Source organism: Leuresthes tenuis, unplaced genomic scaffold (genome assembly GCF_036924035.1).
Source record: "Leuresthes tenuis unplaced genomic scaffold, fLeuTen1.0.hap1 SCAF_4, whole genome shotgun sequence".
NCBI classification, from domain to species: Eukaryota; Metazoa; Chordata; class Actinopteri; order Atheriniformes; family Atherinopsidae; genus Leuresthes; species Leuresthes tenuis.
The window spans coordinates 25,264,116-25,284,193 of record NW_027325358.1 but is presented as its reverse complement, the minus strand read 5'-3'; the positions used below and the strand labels follow the sequence as shown (position 1 = coordinate 25,284,193).

At 40.3% G+C, this 20,078-nt stretch overlaps 2 protein-coding genes across 4 annotated transcripts in view; both read left to right on the top strand.

The window, feature by feature from the left end:
- The first annotated feature begins 589 nt into the window (after positions 1 to 589).
- On the top strand, positions 590 to 11,173 carry LOC140304678 (uncharacterized). 2 transcript variants are annotated; one of them, XM_072383419.1, is made up of 8 exons: positions 590 to 864; positions 1,380 to 1,490; positions 1,902 to 1,941; positions 3,553 to 3,626; positions 3,839 to 3,895; positions 3,986 to 4,336; positions 10,694 to 10,816; positions 10,959 to 11,173. In XM_072383419.1, the coding sequence occupies exons 2-8, from the start codon at positions 1,380 to 1,382 to the stop codon at positions 11,001 to 11,003; spliced, it is 801 nt and encodes a 266-aa protein (XP_072239520.1). In that variant the 5' UTR covers positions 590 to 864; the 3' UTR covers positions 11,004 to 11,173. The 2 variants fall into 2 exon arrangements, with proteins under 2 accessions (XP_072239520.1, XP_072239519.1); XM_072383418.1 differs by having other exon boundaries at positions 3,839 to 4,336.
- A 528-nt stretch (positions 11,174 to 11,701) lies between these two features.
- Positions 11,702 to 20,078, top strand: part of LOC140304667 (uncharacterized) — a 285,825-nt gene continuing 277,448 nt past the window's right edge. Inside the window, exons 1-8 of one of the 2 annotated variants that reach the window (XM_072383399.1) lie at positions 11,702 to 12,151; positions 12,804 to 13,129; positions 13,307 to 13,417; positions 13,778 to 13,900; positions 16,006 to 16,366; positions 16,705 to 16,764; positions 16,892 to 17,226; positions 17,340 to 18,861. In XM_072383399.1, coding sequence (XP_072239500.1) covers positions 12,806 to 13,129; positions 13,307 to 13,417; positions 13,778 to 13,900; positions 16,006 to 16,366; positions 16,705 to 16,764; positions 16,892 to 17,226; positions 17,340 to 18,818 — 2,793 coding nt within the window. In that variant the 5' untranslated portion in view covers positions 11,702 to 12,151; positions 12,804 to 12,805 and the 3' untranslated portion in view covers positions 18,819 to 18,861. Of the gene's footprint in view, positions 12,152 to 12,803; positions 13,130 to 13,306; positions 13,418 to 13,777; positions 13,901 to 16,005; positions 16,367 to 16,704; positions 16,765 to 16,891; positions 17,227 to 17,339; positions 18,987 to 20,078 lie in introns of those variants that run through there. The other variant, XM_072383398.1, reaches the window with a different exon arrangement.

The following is a 20,078-nucleotide window of genomic DNA, read 5'->3' as shown; positions in this document are numbered from 1 at the left end:
AGGGTTTACTGTGCCCTCCAAAAAGAACGCTGCGACCCTGCAGTCTGCTAAAGAGCATGTGGAGCAGCCAGATGGCAGCCAAAAAAGTGCTTTGGTTTAAACAACAGACAACATGTCAGAAGAAGGGAAAATACTTTATTCCCGCATTACCCCACATTTAAAACATAGTGGCAAATAAATGACAAATAATTAATTTAAGCCAATGTGCAGAAATGATATCTGTCTTATTACGTCCAATAGTTTTTCTTAAACAAATTACTATTTCTTGTCTCATTTATTTAACTGGGTTCTTGGTTTTTTTTTTCTTCATCTATTGTTCGTAAACTTATTGCATCTCTGAACATATTTTATATGAAAAACACGTGAACAGTCCGCTGAGGCAGTTACAGCAAACAAACAATGGCCATCTACTAAATCACGCTTCAGTTTACAGTGACTCAGCACAGCAGCTGACGGGGAAAGGAGGGGTAAACGTGAGACAGCAAGTCCTGTGAACTAAACTGCAGATTTAGAGCCGCACAGTGACCTGCATCAGAGCTCAGCTGACCCGTGTATTCTCGTGAGAATACACTTGGGGGGCAGGTCAGGACATGGCCCGAGTGTCGTTCACCCCTTTACAAGCAGACGTTTCGTACGCTGAAATAAATTAATGCCAGCTGTAACTAACCGCCATCTCTCGCTGTAAGCTGGAAACAACGTCAGACGTTGAACTTGCAACATGACGACGTGTTGCAGCTTTTCTTTAGCTGGCAGCGCTGTCCGTTTTCATTTGTTTCGGATTGACAAAAAAAACCCACAAAGTTACACTAGAGCAACAACTCCCCAAGTTATCCAGTGTTACTAGTGTTATTGAAGCCCATCAAAGTAAGTAGCCGTCAAACTTATCAACTGTTGGCTTGTTTCAGCATTGGCCTGCGAGATTTGTCACCAACACCTGCTGGTTTTATCCACCTCTCTTTTTAACGTTAGATAAGTGATGTGATCACCGCCAGGTTAAATCACGCGGGGATGAAGATAAGAAGAATAGAGCTTAATTATTCACTTGATCGTGTGAGAATGTCTTAAGTCAGCTAACGTTGGTTAGACACACCTTTCGATACAGAACATTAACCCATGTACTTTAAATAGAGACTATTGAGCCAACTTAATGGTTTAGGGATGTAATGTGTACACTTTGCCGAATAATCTTGCAGCTAAAGGGATTTGGGCAGCAAATTCCCACATTTTATGTTTAAATGATGTTGATGATGGTGGAAAGCACAGACATATCAGTCCTAAGTCTCCCACAGCTGTTAAATTGTGTTCAAATGTGGTGACTGCAGAAGCATACACCCTAGTTCTCTAAGAAATAACTAGCTCTGTCATTTTTGTCTGTGTAGATGGATGGCGAAGCAAACACAATGAGCCCAAAAGACAAACAAAGACCATACAAAGACTTTTGGGTAGATGCCAAGGACCTGGAGGAAGGAGGCACCAAGAGCTTTCAGCAGGTGGACCAAGTTGTCTTCTTTATTTAAATTACTTAATTGGCCTTCAGTTGCAAGAAATGTTGGAATCTTCTCTGTTTTACGGTCACTGACATTTAAATCCTGAACTGTTCTACCTTGCAGCAGCCCCTTGGTTAGGTTTATTGACATTTGAAAATCACTCTTCCGTCTATCTATGAACCAGTTTTTCTTGTTGTTGTAATCCTGTACGTAGATTCTTTCGGCTGATGTTCCCTAACAACCCCTTTAGAGTTTGGTTTATCTTGTCACACTTCCAGTTATCATAGATGTAACAATTATCAGCGTTATTAGATCACTAAATTGTTGTGAGCAAATATTTTAGATAACTAATATTATGTTGCGCTGAGATTTCTTGATCATCCTAAAAGTGGTTTTATTTTAATTTTTTTTCAGGAATCAAGTGGCTCCCTGATCGAGAGGATACAACATATTGGTAAGACGTAAACTTCAGCTTTAGCAGATAGAATTAATGACATTTAAATGTATTAAACAATTTGTGCTACAGCTAATCATGAGTGTGCTCTGTCTTAGTGGACGTTCTATTAGTTGAAATTGATCTTATCAGGTACAAACCCGATTTCCAGAAAAGTTGGGACATTTTTTTTTCGAAGTGCAATATAAGCTTAAATCTGTGTTCATTTGTTTGAATCTTAGTAAATTATTCAACTTTATAAAAGTCCAAATAAATTATTTTCAGTGTCCTGACTAATTTAATTGTATTTAGAAAATATGAATAAAATTTGATGCCAGCAATACACAGAAAAGTTAAAAGAGAGGCAAAGAAAAAACATTTTAACATTTAGAAGTAGCACAGTTCTGGAAGACTGACTCTTTCCGAGCAAGGATGGTAGCTCACTACTTTGTGCCACACTCTGTCAGGGAATCATTAATAAGTTCCGAACTTTGGTCATTTGGCATGTGCAAAGTATAACATTGTGAAAAGATTCAGGGAGTCGGGGGGGAAATCTTTGTGCTTAAAGGCTGAGAATGGAAACCACTGTTTGATGTGCACGACTGTTGAGCCCTCAGGCAGCAATGTATGAGGAAACATCTCAAGCAACCAGTATAGCCACAGGGGCTCGGGAAAAAATTGCAAAATGATTCAACACGGTCTGTCACCACATCCAGAAATGTAACCTGAAACCATATGACACAAGGAAAAAGCTATATATGAACTCTGAACACAAACTCATCTCAGATGACAGAAAGACACGTGTTCTGTGGTCCTATGAGTCCGTTTTTGCCCAGCAATATGTTCAGGGCAATGAAAGGAGGAGAGATGGTTTTTTGTCCTTTATTGAGTCTGCTTCTAGAAAATAAATTTGTTTGGCTGCACTGCAGAGAATTCCTAATAGTACCACTAATGTCATTTAAACTGTGAGTTTAATCGGGTTGGCCTGTAACAATGTTCATTGTTATTTATCCATGATTTCAAATAATTCTACAATGGCTTTTTAGTGTAAACTATTAGCCCATAAGGTATTGCAAAAGTAACTACTTGAGCACCAGTTAATGCCCAAAAATACCCCCCCCCCCCCCCCCCCCCCCCCCCCCCCACACACACACACACACACACACACACACTTCAAAAATCCCATCTGCGCTCCTGGTTACTGGCATAACATTTGAAAAATGTTCCTGTGCCTATTTTCTAAATGCAATGAAGTTAGTCAGTGAGTATATAGTTACTCAATTGGAATGGTGCCTATTTCACGCAATTACACATTCATTTATCATGTATAACATTTTACAACTTTCCTGGAAATGAGGTTTGCGTGATTACATTACTCATTACAGGGAGTGTGCGCAAAGATGGAGCCCTTTTTTAAACAGTGTGTAGGATTTAATTCTGTGTTGAGGTACTGTTGTATAAATAAAATGTAGATAAGGAAACGGGTGGGAATGGAAGTCTTTGGCTCAGCTAATGAACTGTGCAAAAAGTGATGGTGCCAAATTTGCAAAGATTTTGATTGTCCCGTGTTATTTAGTGTTGAAATGCAGCTCACAGATAATAGTCGGTCTGATCTTGAACTTCATTGTGCAGAGTCCTCTGGTACCTTTCCTGCATATCCAGTCTTTGTATCACAAGACAGATGGACAGTGAGCGGAGAGGAAGAGGTAATAACACAGGCTGTGAGAAAATTACATCAAATGCATTTTACAAAATTTCAATTTGCTGTAAAATATTAAAATGAATTTATTACCAACAAATGTTATTATAGTTGGAGTCCAGTAAGACAGATAAGAGTGTGTGTGTGTGAGAGAGAGAGATATGTATGTGTGCATGTGTGTATCTAATAACTATGACTGCTTTGTGAATTCTTCTTCAGAATATCCAAGACAACTTGTTTTATTCATTTTGCACAGCAGAGGGCAGCAGAGGGCAGGTAATTATCTATAATACACTCGGTTGCAAAGGATATTTCCTTAGTACTATTTCAGTCAAATATATTTTTCAACCTTTTTGTTTCCACCAGAAAAGTCCAAGTCCCACAATGAATCACTGGGTATGTGTAGATAACCAGCACAACATGGCAGACGGTCAAGTAAAGACACCTGTCCCTCCAGTGTCAGACAGGCCTCATTTGTCTATACACATTCCTGGTGCAGGCACAGCCATTGCTAGTCCTGAAGTAACGAGCCTCTTCACTGACACCAGCAGTCCCTTTGGTTCTTTGTACAGTTTGACCAGTTCAGCCTGGGAAGCTCTCGGTTCCACATCCAGAAGTCCCTGTTCCTCTGACCAGGATCCTGTCAGTGCTGCGGCTCACTTACACCTCTTAGGGGAATCCTTGTCTCTGATTGGACACCATCTTCAGGAGACAGATGTGAGTAGTGTTGTGGAGAAAAGAGTAGTCGGACTCGTTGTGTCAGCCTCTTATGGAGAATTTATTGAACAGTCCGTCACAGAGATACGTGCATTTCAGACATCATCAGACACACCCAATAGCCGATAGTTACTGGATGTGTGGAGATGATGTCTTGTTTCACACTAGATAGAGGGAAGAAAAAAACAAATCTAAGATATGGTGTTAATTTCTATGTAGAGGATTTATCATAGTTTATTTTACTTTGAAAAATGCCCCGTTGATATAGTGTGTGTGTGTATATATATATATATGTATATGTTGTGGCCCTCCAAGTAATGCTATCTTTAATTCTCCACTTCCTCATTGAAAGGAGGGATTACTGGTGTATGTTTGGGCAAAAACTGCAATTTCACTGCAGTGCTCAATAAATTATGTGAATCAAATGTTTTACTATAAAGTCTGACAAAAAGCAATCACACAAAAGAATTTGTGACTATTAGACATCGCATTATGTACTTTTTTTCTTTTTACATTCAAAATTGAGCCACTGAGCAAATGATTGTTGGGAAATAAATAGTCATTTGAGATCTGTGAGCACAGTTGCTCACTCCAACACAATGCCAGGATTATCCAAATCAATCTGTCAACAGAAAAGTTTGTGGACTATAAACTGTACTGTATAGGACTAAAATAATTCAGGTAGGCTGTGGTACAGTCCTGTTTCCCAGTAAGTGGGGATGTTGAAGCTTCTATTTTGACACATGCATAAATAAATGTGATGCCATCAGCACGTTTTAGAAAAGTTGTGACAGGGGCATCTAAAGACTTGGAACAGTTTAGTTAAAACATCTGGCAGAACATCTCACAACTGGTCATTTTTCGGCTGCAGGTCAACAACATGATTTAGTATTTAAAAATAGAAAAAAAGGCATCCCAAAAGAAATAATGATGGGGAAGGGTTTACCACTCAGTTAGAGACTGAGGTTTGAAAATATCTCATTCAGTGAGCCGTTCAGGTCTGCGGGAGATTTCTATTTCACGTTCCCAGCTCAGAGCAGAAATATCCAGGCTCAGTCTCTCTTTCTCCACCCACCTTCAAGTTCAGATCATGTTGCTTTCGCTGTAGCTTGGAAAGTTGAAACTCTTCTGCTTTGCTATTAACATCAAAGCTCTTCATTAGTTTTAAAGTTTACTTAACTGAAGATATTATTGCATAAATATTCCTCTGTTGGGTCTTTGGTTAATATTTTATATTCTGACAAGCAAATCTGACCTCTAATATTTGATTTTTTTTAAATTTTTTAATTTCTAATTTTTTTCCTTATCCGTAAGTTGGATATTCTGACTTCCTATTTTTCTTTCGACTGGGCATTACATTTATATAATTTATTTACTTGTTTTAGACAAACTGAGCCAGTTCAATACATATTTGTTAAAAAAAAAAAAAAAGTAACCCAACTAGGAACTACCAACGGTCTACGGCCAAACTTGACATGAGGGAAGTGAAAGTATTTGAGAAGGAAATATGCCAGTCATGTATTTATTTCCCTGACAGTTTAGTGGCTGCTATCTGAGCTGTGTGAGTGAGCTCTGGTAAAAATGGTGAAGACATTCTTTATGAGAAGTGCTGGTCTCAAAATAGTTGGAAGAGAGGAGTGAAGTGGGTCAGTTCATGCCCTAAAATGGGTCAGTGTAAACAGTGGTGTATATTCATCGTGGGAAAAGGGGCTGTTTTACTGTCTTTGTGTCATTTTGATCAAAGTAGCTCACATAAAATTCATTAAGACTCCAGGAATTGTTTATGAAAGACAACAAGATAGAATTCAATAGACCTTGAGCAAAAAGAATGAAATTTAAAAAAGTAAAAGTAGTCATAATTAAAAAGATACATTGCTCTGTAATTATCATGTCACTCCAGGAACTTCAGGAACACTCCTGAACAGTTCTGTGCTTTTACAGGTGCAAGTTAAAACTTGACCAGAAGATACAGAATGCCTCCACCTTCTCTGGGACTTGTGGATTCATGATTAGAAACTAGATTAGTCCAGATTATGCTGCGTCCTCTTGCTTAAAGAGTAAGGGGACTTGTTATCAGCACAACCATTCAACAGCCAGCCTCTGCACTTAGTATGGGCAGCATGGAATGCCAAATCTAATTCTGCATGTCTTAAAACAATAAGATGGTTCTGGAAGTGGGAGTTAAACCTGTCTGCCTGCTGCCCAGATCTGCCATCCAATGAAAGCTTTCTAGTTTGTAAAACATAAAGCATGATAAAAAGAAGCCCCAAACTGCCAGTCATACAAAAAATCCTTCATCGAACACAATTCAATTCAATTCAATTTTATTTATATAGCGCCAGATTACAACAATTGTCATCTCAAGGCACTTAAGTAATATAGTCCAATTCAAGCCAATTGGAATTCAATTCATTGTAATCATAATCCAATTAATTCATATAGAGCCAATTCAAAAAATTAATATCCTAGCTAAGGAAACCAACAGATTGCACCGAAACTTGTCTTCAGTCCAATCTCCCGTCCTGAGCGTGCCTGTGGCAACTGTGGAAAGGAACGACTCCCTTTTAACAGGAAGAAACCTCTGGCAGAACCAGACTCAGGAAGGGTGGCCATCCGCCTCGACCAGCTGGGGTTTGAGAAGACAGAAAAGAGGGAAAAGAGGGGGGGGGGAACACCATTAAAAGGATATCTGTTGAAACAGGGAAACATACGTTAATAACCACAATAATGTCACATGTACATAAAATCAATTGTGAAATTAAACAGGGGGAAAAAGAGAGCAAAGTGAGGAAAGGTGTGACAGATGAGGTCCCCCAGCAGTCTAAGCCTATAGCAGCTTAACTATGGGATGTTTCAGGATTACCTGAGCCATCCCTAACTATAAGCTTTAGGAAAAGGAAAGTTTTAAGCCTAATCTTAAAAGTGGAAAGGGTGTCTGCTTCCCGGACATTTACTGGCAGCTTATTCCACAAGAGAGGGGCCTGATAACTGAAGGCTCTGCCTCCCATTCTACTTTTAGAAACTCTGGGAACAACAAGTAAACCTGCAGTTTGGGAGCGAAGTGCTCTGTTAGGAAAATACCTTACAATTAAATCTTTAAGATATGATGGAGCTCGGTCATTAAGAACTTTATATGTGAGAAGAAGAATCTTAAATTCTATTCTGAATTTAACAGGGAGCCAATGAAGAGAAGCTAAAACTGGAGAAACATGATCTCTCCTGTTAGTTCTCATCAGAACTCTGGCTGCAGCATTTTGGATCAGCTGGAGGCTTTTCAGAGAATATGTGGGACAGCCCAATAATAAGGAATTACAGTAGTCCAATCTTGAAGTAACAAATGCATGAACTAGTTTCTCTGCATCACCTTGAGACAGGATGTTCCTGATTTTAGCAATATTACAAAGGTGAAAGAAGGCAGTCCTAGAAACCAGTTTTATATGTGCGTCAAATGATAAATTCTGGTCAAAAATAACTCCAAGGTTCCTCACTGTAGAACTAGAAGCCAAGGAAATACCATCTAGAGTAACTATATAACTAGACAATTTCTTCCTGAAGCGCTCAGGTCCAAAGAGAACAACTTCAGTTTTGTCTGAATTTAAAAGCAGACAGTTCTGAGTCATCCAGGTCTTTATGTCTTTAAGACAGGCTTGTAGTCTGACCAACCTGTTGGTTTCATCTGGTTTCATAGATAAGTACAGCTGAGTATCATCAGCATAACAATGGAAATTTATGCCATGCTGTCTGATAATGTTACCTAATGGAAGCATGTATAAAGTAAAAAGAATCGGTCCAAGCACAGAACCCTGAGGAACTCCATGACTTACTTCAACGTGTGAGGAAGATTCTTCATTTACAAGAACAAACTGGAATCTATCAGATAAATATGACTTAAACCAGCCTAATGCAGTTCCTTTAATCCCAATAACATGTTCAAGTCTCTGTAACAGAATGCTGTGATCGATCGTATCAAATGCAGCACTGAGATCCAACAGGACAAGCACAGAAACAAGTCCGCTATCAGAAGCTAACAGGAGATCATTGGTAACTTTCACCAGTGCTGTTTCTGTGCTATGATGCACTCTGAATCCTGACTGAAACTCTTCAAACAGATTATTTCTGTGTATATGATCACAAAGTTGAACTGCAACTATTTTTTCAAGAACAAAAAGACAAAAAAGGGAGATTGGATATAGGTCGATAATTAGCCAACACTTCTGAATCAAGAGTAGGTTTTTTAAGTAAAGGTTTAATTACAGCAACTTTAAAAGTCTGAGGTACATATCCTATCAACAAAGACCGATTGATCAAATCCAATATGGAAGTGTCAATTAAGGGGAAAACCTCCTTGAACAGTCTGGTTGGGATTGGGTCTAACATACAAGTTGATGGTTTAGAAGAGACTATTGCTGTTGTTAGCTCAGAAAGATCAACTGGACAGAAGCTGTCTAAATACAATTCAGGTTCGAAAGATACTTCTAAAGCTGCTCTACTTGATGATACATCAGTCATAATAATGGGAAGGATTCCATTAATCTTCTCTCTGATAGAAACAATTTTATTGATGAAGAATCTCATGAAATCATCACTGCTGAGAGTTAAAGGAATACATGGCTCAACAGAGCTCGGACTCTTTGTCAGCCTGGCAACAGTGCTGAAAAGAAACCTGGGATTATTCTTATTCTCTTCTATCAATAATGAATAATAAGCAGTTCTAGCTTTACGAAGTGCTTTCTTATAGGTTATTAAACTATCTTTCCAGACTAATTGAGACTCTTCTAAATTAGAGGAACGCCACTGTTTCTCCAGCTTTCTTGCAGTCTGCTTTAACGCACGCAGCTGTGAATTATACCAAGGAGCCCACCTCTTCTGACTGATTACCTTCCTTTTCAGAGGGGCAACATTGTCCAGTGTTGTACGCATTGAAGCTATAGTGCTGTCAACAAGAGAGTCAAGTTCTACTGGAGTAAAATTTAGGTAGCCGTCCTCTGTCATATCAGCACATGGCAGTGAAGAAAAGGATGATGAAATCAACTCTTTAAATCTGGTTACAGCATTCTCTGATAGACACCTTCTATATGTAAAATTCTTCTCAGAAGCCGTATAGTCAAGTAATGTAAATTCAAAAGTTATTAAAAAATGGTCAGACAAGACAGGGTTATGAGGGAACACTGTTAACTGTTCACTCTCAATGCCATAAGTCAGCACAAGGTCAAGGGTATGATTAAGGCAGGGAGTAGGTCTGTGAACACTTTGAAAAAATCCAATAGAGTCTAATATAGAATTAAAGTTAATATTTAGGCTGTCATTTTCAACATCTACATGAATATTAAAGTTACCCACTACAATGACTTTATCTGTACTCAGCACTAACTGGGATAAAAACTCTGAGAATTCAGAGAGAAACTCAGAATAAGGGCCAGGTGGACGATACACAACAACAAACACAAGAGGTTTTTGTGATTTCCACTTTAGGTGGGAAAAATCAGAGATTCAAAAGAGCTAAAACTAATCTTGGGTCTAGGACTGATTAGTAACCCTGATCTGAAGATAGCTGCCACTCCTCCTCCTCTGCCTGTGGTTCGAGGAACGTGAAAATTTAAATAGTCAGAGGGAGTTGATTCATTAATGCTAACATGATCCTCCTGCTGCAGCCAGGTTTCTGTAAAACAAAATATATCAATATGATGATCACAAATCAAATCATTCACTAACAGAGACTTCGAAGGGAGAGATCTAATATTCAGCAAACCACATTTAATAGTTTGATGTTTTTGTTCAGTTAAAGTTTTTGTTTTAAATTTTTTTGGCACAAGAGGATTTGCTCCTTTTGTGTTTTTTGATTGAGGGGGGGGGGCAGCATCAGGTGGGAAGCCGCAGAGAAGTGTGTAAGACTACAACTCTGCATCCTGGTCTCAACCCTGGGTTGTCATGTTTTTGGATGACTAATAAATTCGTCCATATTTCTAGAAATGAGAAGAGCTCCTTCCAAAGTGGGATGGATGCCGTCTCTCCTCATCAGACCAGGTTTTCTCCAGAAAGATTGCCAATTATCTATGTAGCCCACGTTGTTTGCTGGACACCATCTAGACAACCAGCGATTGAATGAGGACATGCGGCTAAACATGTCATCACTGGTCAGATTTGGCAGGGGTCCAGAGAAAACTACGGAGTCCGACATTGTTTTGGCAAAATTACACACCGATGCAACATTAATTTTAGTGACCTCCGATTGGCGTAACCAATGTGGGAAAACATTCTGATGTTATTGATCTTCTATGTCTTCGAACAATTTGATTGCTGTTGCAACATATTCAGTGCCTAAAGGGGTTACACAGGCGTCTCTGTGTCTCTCTACAGAAAATGGTGTGCATGTCGAGTACCTTCTCCCTACTCTTGGACTCTCTGCTGTGTGCTCTGGCTCCACTAATGTGCCTCACCTCACAGATTCCTGAGCTGGCAAGCTGCACAGACTGCACATCGGTGAGCAATGCAGCCTGTTAACCATGCATACACACTCCATACTTTACACTCTGTTACATGTGCACGGTTCACATGAGGGAAGCCGATTATACTTTGAGGATGTTGCGTGTTAAGAGAACACATGCTTGTATCCCTTTTTAAGGCCCCCACTCTGGAAAACATTGCTTATGTGATGCCTGGGCTGTAAGTGGGGACAGAAGACCCCGGTGGTACACAACAAAGATACACCGAAAGACACTTTTGGACAAATCCCATTTATTAAGAGACATCGTGTTTGTGTGAATGTCATATCCTAATCTAATGTACATGTGTACTGCCTTACATTGGTTATGTGATTAAACAACATACGTGAACGCTCAGTTATATGTGTTTAATTTTTCTTTTGAGTTCTGAAAAAGAGATCCCATGTCACTGGAAAACCTTAGATGTGGGCTGATTCACATTAAAGCTCAGGCGTCAAAACGCTTTAGTGCAGGAATGTTAACAACATGAATGTCAAAATTAAGTATTAACATATTCTTTTAAAACGTCTTAAAGCATATCTAATTATGGTTTAGCTGATCTCAGAAAAAATGTTTCTTAAAAACGCATTAAGAGTAAACAGTTCAATCAGTGTTGCATGTACTGTGGGGTCATTCTTGTTTTAAAAGGTTAGAATATCCCCCACTCCTAAAAGATTTGACTCATTTTGAGGTCAATTTTGATCATTGCTAATGTTTTATAAATGATTTGATTAATGCAAATGTTAATTATCAAATGTTTTAGAATATTCATTATTACCCTTTCAAACCAACTCTCTAAAGCTATTGGTTGTTGTTTATTTCAATACATCTGTAATGTAGTTTTTTTACTGTACAAAGTTTTATAGATCAAACCAGACAGCATGTAGAACATAAATTCCAGGTCCTGTTTTGGGAATTTTCTTTTTCAGTCATGACAATACATGTTGTCACATAGTTTACCAACTATTCTCCTTAGTAACCACAAACCGTGAGTAACATCTTTGACAGACAGTGAGGACTTCATGGGTGCGGCAGACAAAGTGATTCACACGTCCAGTGGGTGTTCCTCCTCCGCCCCATCATGGAATGCTTAGCGCCTTGCAGACAACGAAAACCTGTTGAACACAAAAAAATATATGTTTAATTTGTGTGCGTTTGAGGTTGAAGTGGGGAGTGGTTAAATTAGTTACTCCCTGATAGTGCAAACCTCACCTGAGCAGGCACCTTTTAGTAGTTGACTGGGAGCCGACGTGTTCTGAAGCTTTCTGGATGGAGACGTAAAAAAGACCAGAGAAATTACCTGAACGTGGCTTCTTAGACCTCAAACACACAAGTGAGTAGATTTCCTGTTGTTTGAATAATACATTTGTTTCCATTACAAGAGGGAGATTTTCTCAGTGTGGATGTATTTATAAATGGTATTTCATGGCCATTTATATAGTCTGTGGCTAAGAATAAACTAGTATTTAATGTGTGCTGAAGACGTAGTTAGTGTCAAAGTAAACTATATACCAGATTTTCAGGCCTTATTTTTTGCGAGCTAAATATGAATGTTTTGTGACTGCTTTGCAAATGAACCTAAATGTTAAAGTCCAGGCAGAATGTAGCTCAACTGGACTGGCAAGTTGTGTTTTATCAAAGACTTAGATCTGAGGGAAGTGGTTTTGAATCCAAACGAAAGAGTAAGCAAGTTCTCACACATGCATCCTTGTTAACTCATGGGCCACGGTGTAAGGACAATAGATGAAAGAAAGAATTTGTCTATACATAGTATGCGGCTACTCCAGTTTTCTCCTTTTCCTCTTTCATTATCAGGTGTTTTGTATTCACAGTTAAAGTATTTGTTGTTAAAGTAAGAAAAAAAAAACAACCTTGGTTTTGTCAGTTTTTAGAAGCATTTACCGGTTAGTGGCAGCAACTTTTGGTATTGATTAAAAACCATGTAGCGCATCTGACCCTTTTCTTCCACTCTTCTCCCAAATCAGGCATGAGTGAGCAGAGCCTCCGGAGGTCCTCACCCTCAGACCTCAGGTTGATTCTTCTGGGGAACATAGGATGTGGAAAGACATCATCAGTGGACACCATCCTGGGCCAGCTGTCGCACACCTCTTGTAGTGACTCTAAGAGTTGCCAGCAGCGACAGGGCTTCAGTGAAGGCAGGAACGTGACCCTGGTGGAGGCTCCACGATGGTACTGGAACGGTGGAAAGATGGAAGAAAGCGTTAGAAAGGAGACGCAGCGGGCTATGACTCTGGTTGCACCAGGTCCACATGCTGTTTTGCTGCTGGTGCCTGTTGGCCAGTTCACAGAGGTTAGTGGATGTTTGCCCTCCAGTTGCATGTATTTAAGATGAAAAGGTGTTATCAAATTACATTAAAGTTTAGCTAACATAGTGTACTGTATGTTGAACACATTTGTATATCCAACATTGAAAAAAATGTTCAGTTAAGTTTCAAATTATAACTTTTTAGCACCTATTCGTTCCCAGATGGAGGGTCGTGTTCCTGCTGAGTTGGAAGAGTTATTTGGGACGGAGGTGCTGGATCACACCTTGGTGCTGCTGACCTGTGGAGACTACTTGATGCGAAGAACAAAGGAGGTATTAGAGATGTACACCTACCCCTGGTTTCAGATCATCAAATAAATTAAAGAAAATAGTCATTCTTGACCCAATATCTGAAACTGTACATTAGAGATCCAGCTTTCAGTAAAGCTCACTGTTGGTACAATACAATCCATTAACTTCTAGGTTTGATTATGTTGACCTGCTTTCAAGCAATAATATGTAATTGGAAATATACTGTATTTTGAAAAAAAGATGGTTTGCTTCCACCTTCTGGCCTTCCGATATTTTTGCAGTATATATTCGCTTTTCATTGGGCTCAATTTCTACCAATTAAGGTACTGTTTTAAAAATGCAAGACTAAATTCACCTAAGCCATATTGTTTTTTTCAACAGGAATACCTTCAGACAGAACATCCAGGACTGAGGCAGATAATTGAACGCTGTGGGGGGAGGTACCACGTCCTTAATAATCGTCGGCGACAAGACAGAGAGCAGGTTCATGAGCTGGTGGAGAAGGTGAGCTGTGAAGCAGGAAACCGTTAACTGATTTAACGGTTTGCTCACCATACGTCATAACTGAGCCAGTTATCTGTTGAGTAGTAGACATACTGCTTCATCTCTTTAAATGCAGCTGCATTCAGGACTGGTATGAGTTTAATGATCACATTCATTAGCAGCCACAGTTGTGCAGTTGTTTTTCTGATGTGAGTCTCTGTCCTGGAAACACCCGCTGTAGCAACAACAACCACAAAAGTGTTTTTAAAACTTGTTGTACTGGTCAGATGTAAAGAACATGATCAAAGATGAGTACTCGTGGGACAAATCATTTTAAAGGATACATGATACATTGCAAATGTGATTGGCATAAGAATTATCGAAGTTTCTGAATTCTCCATCTGTCACCAAATTTCAAGGCGTAGGGATTGGACCAGTATCCCAGTACAATTAACTGTGAATTCTTATTGATAATTCTGTCTGCCTGTTGATAATTCTCTCCCTTATGCTAACCCGAACCTACATTCAGCAGTTGGTTAAAAAAAAAATTACTGAAAATATAAGTGGACCTTTAGAATCAAATGTTGCTTTTAAGGCCAAAAGTATGCCTGCTGTGACCACTTCCATGTCTGCAGAATTATGGAAATGTTATTTACCGGCATGCTACTTTGCGATACTTCCCCACCTAAAAGATATAGTTTGCCACAAAGGATTGAGCTTCATTAGAATAGTTAAAAGCCTTACCACCACTTTGCATTGTATGCTTGAGTCGAATGGTATGCTTTGCCACCCGTACACTCAACCACTGGCATAGCCTCATTTCCGAGGCCATTTTTGGTCTGCTTCTAACATCCTTCAAGAAAGTCTGGGAAGTTGTTCTGAAGGCATATTCCTTTTATCAATCCTTCAAACCTTTACTGAGTGAGGACAAAAGGCATTTGAAAATGCTGCTCTATTGGTTTATCGCCTAAAATATCAACTGATATCTACTCTTGCTAAATGAATTCAAGTAAATATTAAACATATTGGAGGAAAATACATATGACGGTAATTGTGACTGACCATTTATGAACCTTAGTTGATCAAATATTTAGGTTTGATGTTATAGCTTGTTTAAATTATTCAATTGAATTGAATTAAATTTTATTTATATAGCGCCAAATAATGTCAAATGTCATCTTTAGGCACTTCAAAGATACAATCCAATTCAAGCCAATTAGAATCCAATTCATTGTGATACAATAATCCAATCAAATCCAATTAATTAAATTCCAAATTAGTCCAATTCATACATACAAAGTAAATTTTAAAAAGTAGCCTAGCTAAGGAAATCAACAGATTGCACCGAAACTTCTCTTCGATCCAATTCCCCGTCCCAAGCGTGCACGAGCCAGCTGTGGAAAGAAAAAAACTCCCTTTTAACAGGAAGAAACCTCTGGCAGAACCAGACTCAGGAAGGGCGGCCATCGCCTCGACCAGCTGGGGTTTGAGATGACAGGAAAGAGGTGACAATAAGCTCCATGAAACCAGGCCAGGGATACCTGCTAAGAAAGAGAAACAAGATTATGTCCTATGCACATGAAAAGTTAAAGAGAGCAGAGTGATGAGAGGTGCATCATGTGAGGTCCCTATGAAGTCTAGGCCTACAGCAGCATAACTATGGGATGTTTGAGGTTCACCAGAGCCATCCCTAAATATAAGCTTTGTCAAAAAGGAAAGTTTTAAGCCTAACCTTAGAGAGAGTGTCTGCTTTCTGGACGTATATTGGAAGTTGGTTCCACAAGAGAGGAGCCTGATAACTGAAGGCTCTGCCTCCCATTCTACTTTTAGAAACTCTACAACTCCACAAGTAAACCTGCAGTCTGAGAGCAAAGTGCTCTTTATGTGTATGTGTAAATTTTGTGTACAAATGTATTTTTCAAGTTGTCTTTGTTGACCTAAGTTGAAGCCTGTTTTGGGCAGGACTCTCTTGTAAAAGAGATTTCAAATTGTACTAATATTATTTCATGGTTAATTAAAGGTCAAATAAAAAGTATGAATTGCTGAACTCCCCTGACGTGAACTTCAAATGTACCATTGTTTTAATTCCTGCAGGTAAAGTTATGGTTTTGTTTGTTTATCAATAGGTGGACAATATGGTGCAAAAAAATGGGCTGTACATCATGAAAACTGATCAGGAGAGAGAGCTGGAGAAACGAGTGAAAGAACGAAAGCGAGAACTCATGGAAAGTTACAGAGCACAAAAGGAAGAGACGAGAAGGGCAACAGCAGCAAGGAGCATCTCTGACAGGGTTGATAAAGGAGAAGAGTCCGTCAGCATCTTGGAGCAGATAAGAAGAGAAGAAACAGATGAAACGGAAGGAAAAGTGGGGGAGATCCAAGTGTCTAACAGTCTTTGTTCAGCTCCAACACCGGAGCTGCAGTCGTATTCGCAGCCGCCTGATGACCGACTGTTGAACAAGACACCCAGTTACAGACTAAATGCAGGTAAATGAGGTCATGTCCAATGTTTTTACACAATTTGTCCTGCATCTCCGTGTTAACACGAGTAGTCTCAGAGCAAATATCTCTGCCAATGCTCAGTTAAAAAATCCTTGCATCCAAATGTGAAAGGAGATCAAACGTTTATCACTTTAAATTTGGCCACGACCCACCTCTGGTAAAATTTGCATTCAGATGAGTTCAGCTTTTTGAGTAACTGTGTTAAAAAACAGACAAACAAACAACAAAACTGAACCAATCACATCACATGACTGTGGCATTGGTAAAAAGGCAAAGGTGAGCAAAGAAAATATTAAAGCTTTCCTCTGGTTTCTTCCCTGCAGATGGAGCCACACTCTCACAAATGTCTGAGGTTAAATCAACTCCAAAAATCACATCTACTTGTAAGTCTCTGGACCTCACTGCCTTATGTCATTTTGATGACCCATTCATTTCTATGATATTGAGTAGGGATATTAATGATCTTGATTTACAAATTGCTGACTCCCAAATGTACTTGATGATTTTCAGTTCACCACAGAATCAACAGTTTTGAGGAGAAAACACCAGAGTCGTCTCCTACCTCCTCTCCTCCTTCACCTGTCTTCTCCCCTCCCTCCCACTCCCCGTCAGACTTTGCCATCTCTCCCTCTTTGTTCTCAACATCCTCCTCGTCCGCTTCATCCTCCTCTTTGTCCTCGTCCTCTCCGGAGCTTCGCCTGGTATTGCTTGGGCGATCCGGAGCAGGGAAAAGTGCAGCTGGCAACAGCATACTGGGGCAGGAGGTGTTTGACTCCCGTTCAGACAGCTTCACTGCAATCACTCAGAAGTGTGAGAAAAAGAAGGCGCTTGTTGAAGGAAGAAGGGTCAGTTTATGAAAAATGTCATCCTCCATCTTTTTGTGTAGCATTATAAAACAGTGCAACCTGTCAAATTTCACTGGAATGATTCTCATGTTGTCTTTTTTTCTCACCGACAGGTGGCAGTAGTGGACACTCCTGATTGGTTCAACTCAGAGCAGACTCCAGAAGAGGTGCGAGCTCAAATCTCCTCCTGTGTTGCTTTATCTAGTCCTGGCCCTCACGCCTTTCTCCTGTGCATCCCGTTAGACCAGCCTGCAAAGACCGAAATGCAGGCTCTCGGGGCCCTTGAGACTGTTTTTGGCTCAGCAGCAGTCCAGAGACACACCGTGGTCCTTTTTACTTATGCAGATCGACTGAGGGAAAGCGGGAAAGCTGGAAACAACAGTGTGGAGGAGTACATCGCTAGTCAGCGGGGGGATTTGTTGAAGCTTGTGGAAAAATGCGGGGATAGGTTTCATGTGATGGAGATGGGAGAAAGTTGGAGAGAGAAGGGGAACGTGGCGGAACTACTGGAGACGGTGGAGCAGACTGTGAAGGAGGCTGGAGGACAGTATTATTCTTGTCCTGCTTTTCAGGAGGCAGAAAGCAAAGTGAGGCAGAAACAGCTCGAAATTTCAAGGGATAGAAGGGGCAAAAGGCCAGAGCAAGACAGGATAGGAGATGCTAGGCGGCTTAGCTCTGAGAGGCAGGGCCTTTATTCATACATGCAGCCTGTAGATGAGGCAGAAGAGGACACGAGAGAGGAGGAGATTGAGAAAACAAGGGATGAGGCAGAGATGAGTGTAAGCACCACAGACCTTGAAAGCCTTCCTCCTATTACACATTCCACCATGTCCCCTTCACTTCTCCGCTCCATTATGGAGAAAATGGAGTCCAGTGCAAAGATGTTACCCAAACTGTTATCAGACAGCTCTGCTTTGGTTGGAGAGGGAGCAAAAAAAGTAAAAAGTAGTCCAGTGTGGGGAAAAGTTGGCAGTGGTGCACAGAATGTGCAAAAGGTAGTGGTTGACAGTTCTGTGTGGCAAAAGTTTGGAGCTACTGCAGGACAGGTCTCCAAAGCAGTAGGAGATAGGGTTCCCAAGGTAGTGGTGGATGGTTCTGCATGGGTGGGATCTGGAGCAAAAGCAGTGGCAGCAAGTCCAATGTGGGAGAAAGTTGGTTCAGGGGCCAAATCTGGAGCTAAACTGGTGGCAGACAGTTCAGTGAGAGTTGGAGCTGGACTCGGAGCTGGCGCAAAGAAGGTGGCGCAGAGTCCTGTGTGGGGGAAGGTGGGCTCTGGGGCAAAAACGGGGGCCAAAATGGTGGCTGAGAGTTCAGTGTGGGAGAAAATTGGGGCTTCTGCTAAACGGGTGCCTAAGCTGGTGATTGGGGGTGCGCTGCTGGGTCTGGTGCTAGGCGTGTTTTTGGGGGGGGTGATTGGTGGAGCAGTCGGGGCAGCCGCTGGATCTGCTATTACCGAGGTGGGGAGACGGAAATTTAGCAACAAAAGCACATCAGAGAAGATGGATGAGGCTACAAGAAATGTTCAAGGAATGGTGAACAACGGTGTTGATGGAGTGATGAAAGAAGGAGGAAAAAGTTTGAAAACTGAATGAAAAATTTAATGGAGCATGTAAAATGTCCAAATAAAAATAAAAACTTTTAAAAAAAAAAGTAGATTAGTTTGTGCTGATATTTAGTTAGACTGTAATATATGAAAATGAATGTCCACGCTTTGATAAAGATGAACTAAGTTTAGTTATTAAGGTGGTTTGTTGGATTGATGCCTGTCATTGAAGACTATTGGCAAGCTTTGTCAAATTCTTGAAAATAAAAGCAAAGCATACAATTATTATGGTCACTAAATTAAAATACAGTTATCAATTAACACTTCTGTTTCCTACTTCCTACTTTTTCACCCTTACACATTGACTTTTTGTGATTGTGCAACGGTTAGAAAGCAGCGTCTTTGTTGACAAGCTGAAGCTGCCTCAGAAACACAAACCTTCTTAAAGTGCTGCTCACATGGAATGTGCACATTTGTCTGTAGTTGACAGATGGCATAGACTTAGCGGTACAGTATATTTCAGGGTCGGAGGGGATGGGTTGGAGGCAACATTATCTCTTAGTCCCAGGCTAACCAGAAGGACCCTACATGGCCCCCTGTATCTAGACGAGGTCGGGCTAACAACCCAGCTGTCACAATCAATGTTTGACGGTTTAATTTTCGTGAATTATATTGTGCTTCACTGTAAATTACACAAATGGTACAATTAAAAAGAAAAAACACAAAGTTTGACATCATGACAATTGGCATCTCATCAGGCTTTGAAAGGGAGCCAGTGTGCACTGTACCAGAGTACTGAAACACACAAATCTTTATGGAATGCAGTATTTGGTTATTTAATTTATTGGCCCTACACAAATACATCAGCCCTAAAAGTTCTATATTGTTAGTTAATTTGAGTTTAAAAAACAAAAAAGACATCGGTCCTATTAACAAAGTGACCCCCACCTCAGACTGTAATCGTCTCTGTGGTGTTAGAACAGAGCAGGGAGGGGTTAGAGCAGCGTGGCACAGCAGAGCGGGCAGATGCAGCCGTAGCAGTGTTGTGAAAGCAGCTCTTCCTGTTGTGTGATCCTGAAACTGGGTGTACAGGGCTTCCCAGAGCATCCTGGTGTCTGTTTTCTCTTTCTTTTTTTCATGCCTTTCTCCCCTCTCCCATGTAGTGGTTGCTACCCTAAACACCCATCAAACATACATACATGCACCGCCACCACCCCTCCTTCAGGAAACTCGTTGGCCATCAATGAGACAGCACTAACTGTAGCCATTTCCTGGCCACTTGATAGCACACACGCTGAGAGGCTGCAAT

Excerpts from the sequence above, each read along its gene's own strand:
- LOC140304678 (XM_072383418.1), top strand. The coding sequence starts at position 1,380 with ATGGATGGCGAAGCAAACACAATGAGCCCAAAAGACAAACAAAGACCA. Across the intron at positions 4,337-10,693 it reads ACCATCTTCAGGAGACAGAT|AAAATGGTGTGCATGTCGAG; the intron begins GTGAGTAGTGTT and ends GTCTCTCTACAG. Across the intron at positions 10,817-10,958 it reads GCTGCACAGACTGCACATCG|GCCCCCACTCTGGAAAACAT; the intron begins GTGAGCAATGCA and ends TCCCTTTTTAAG.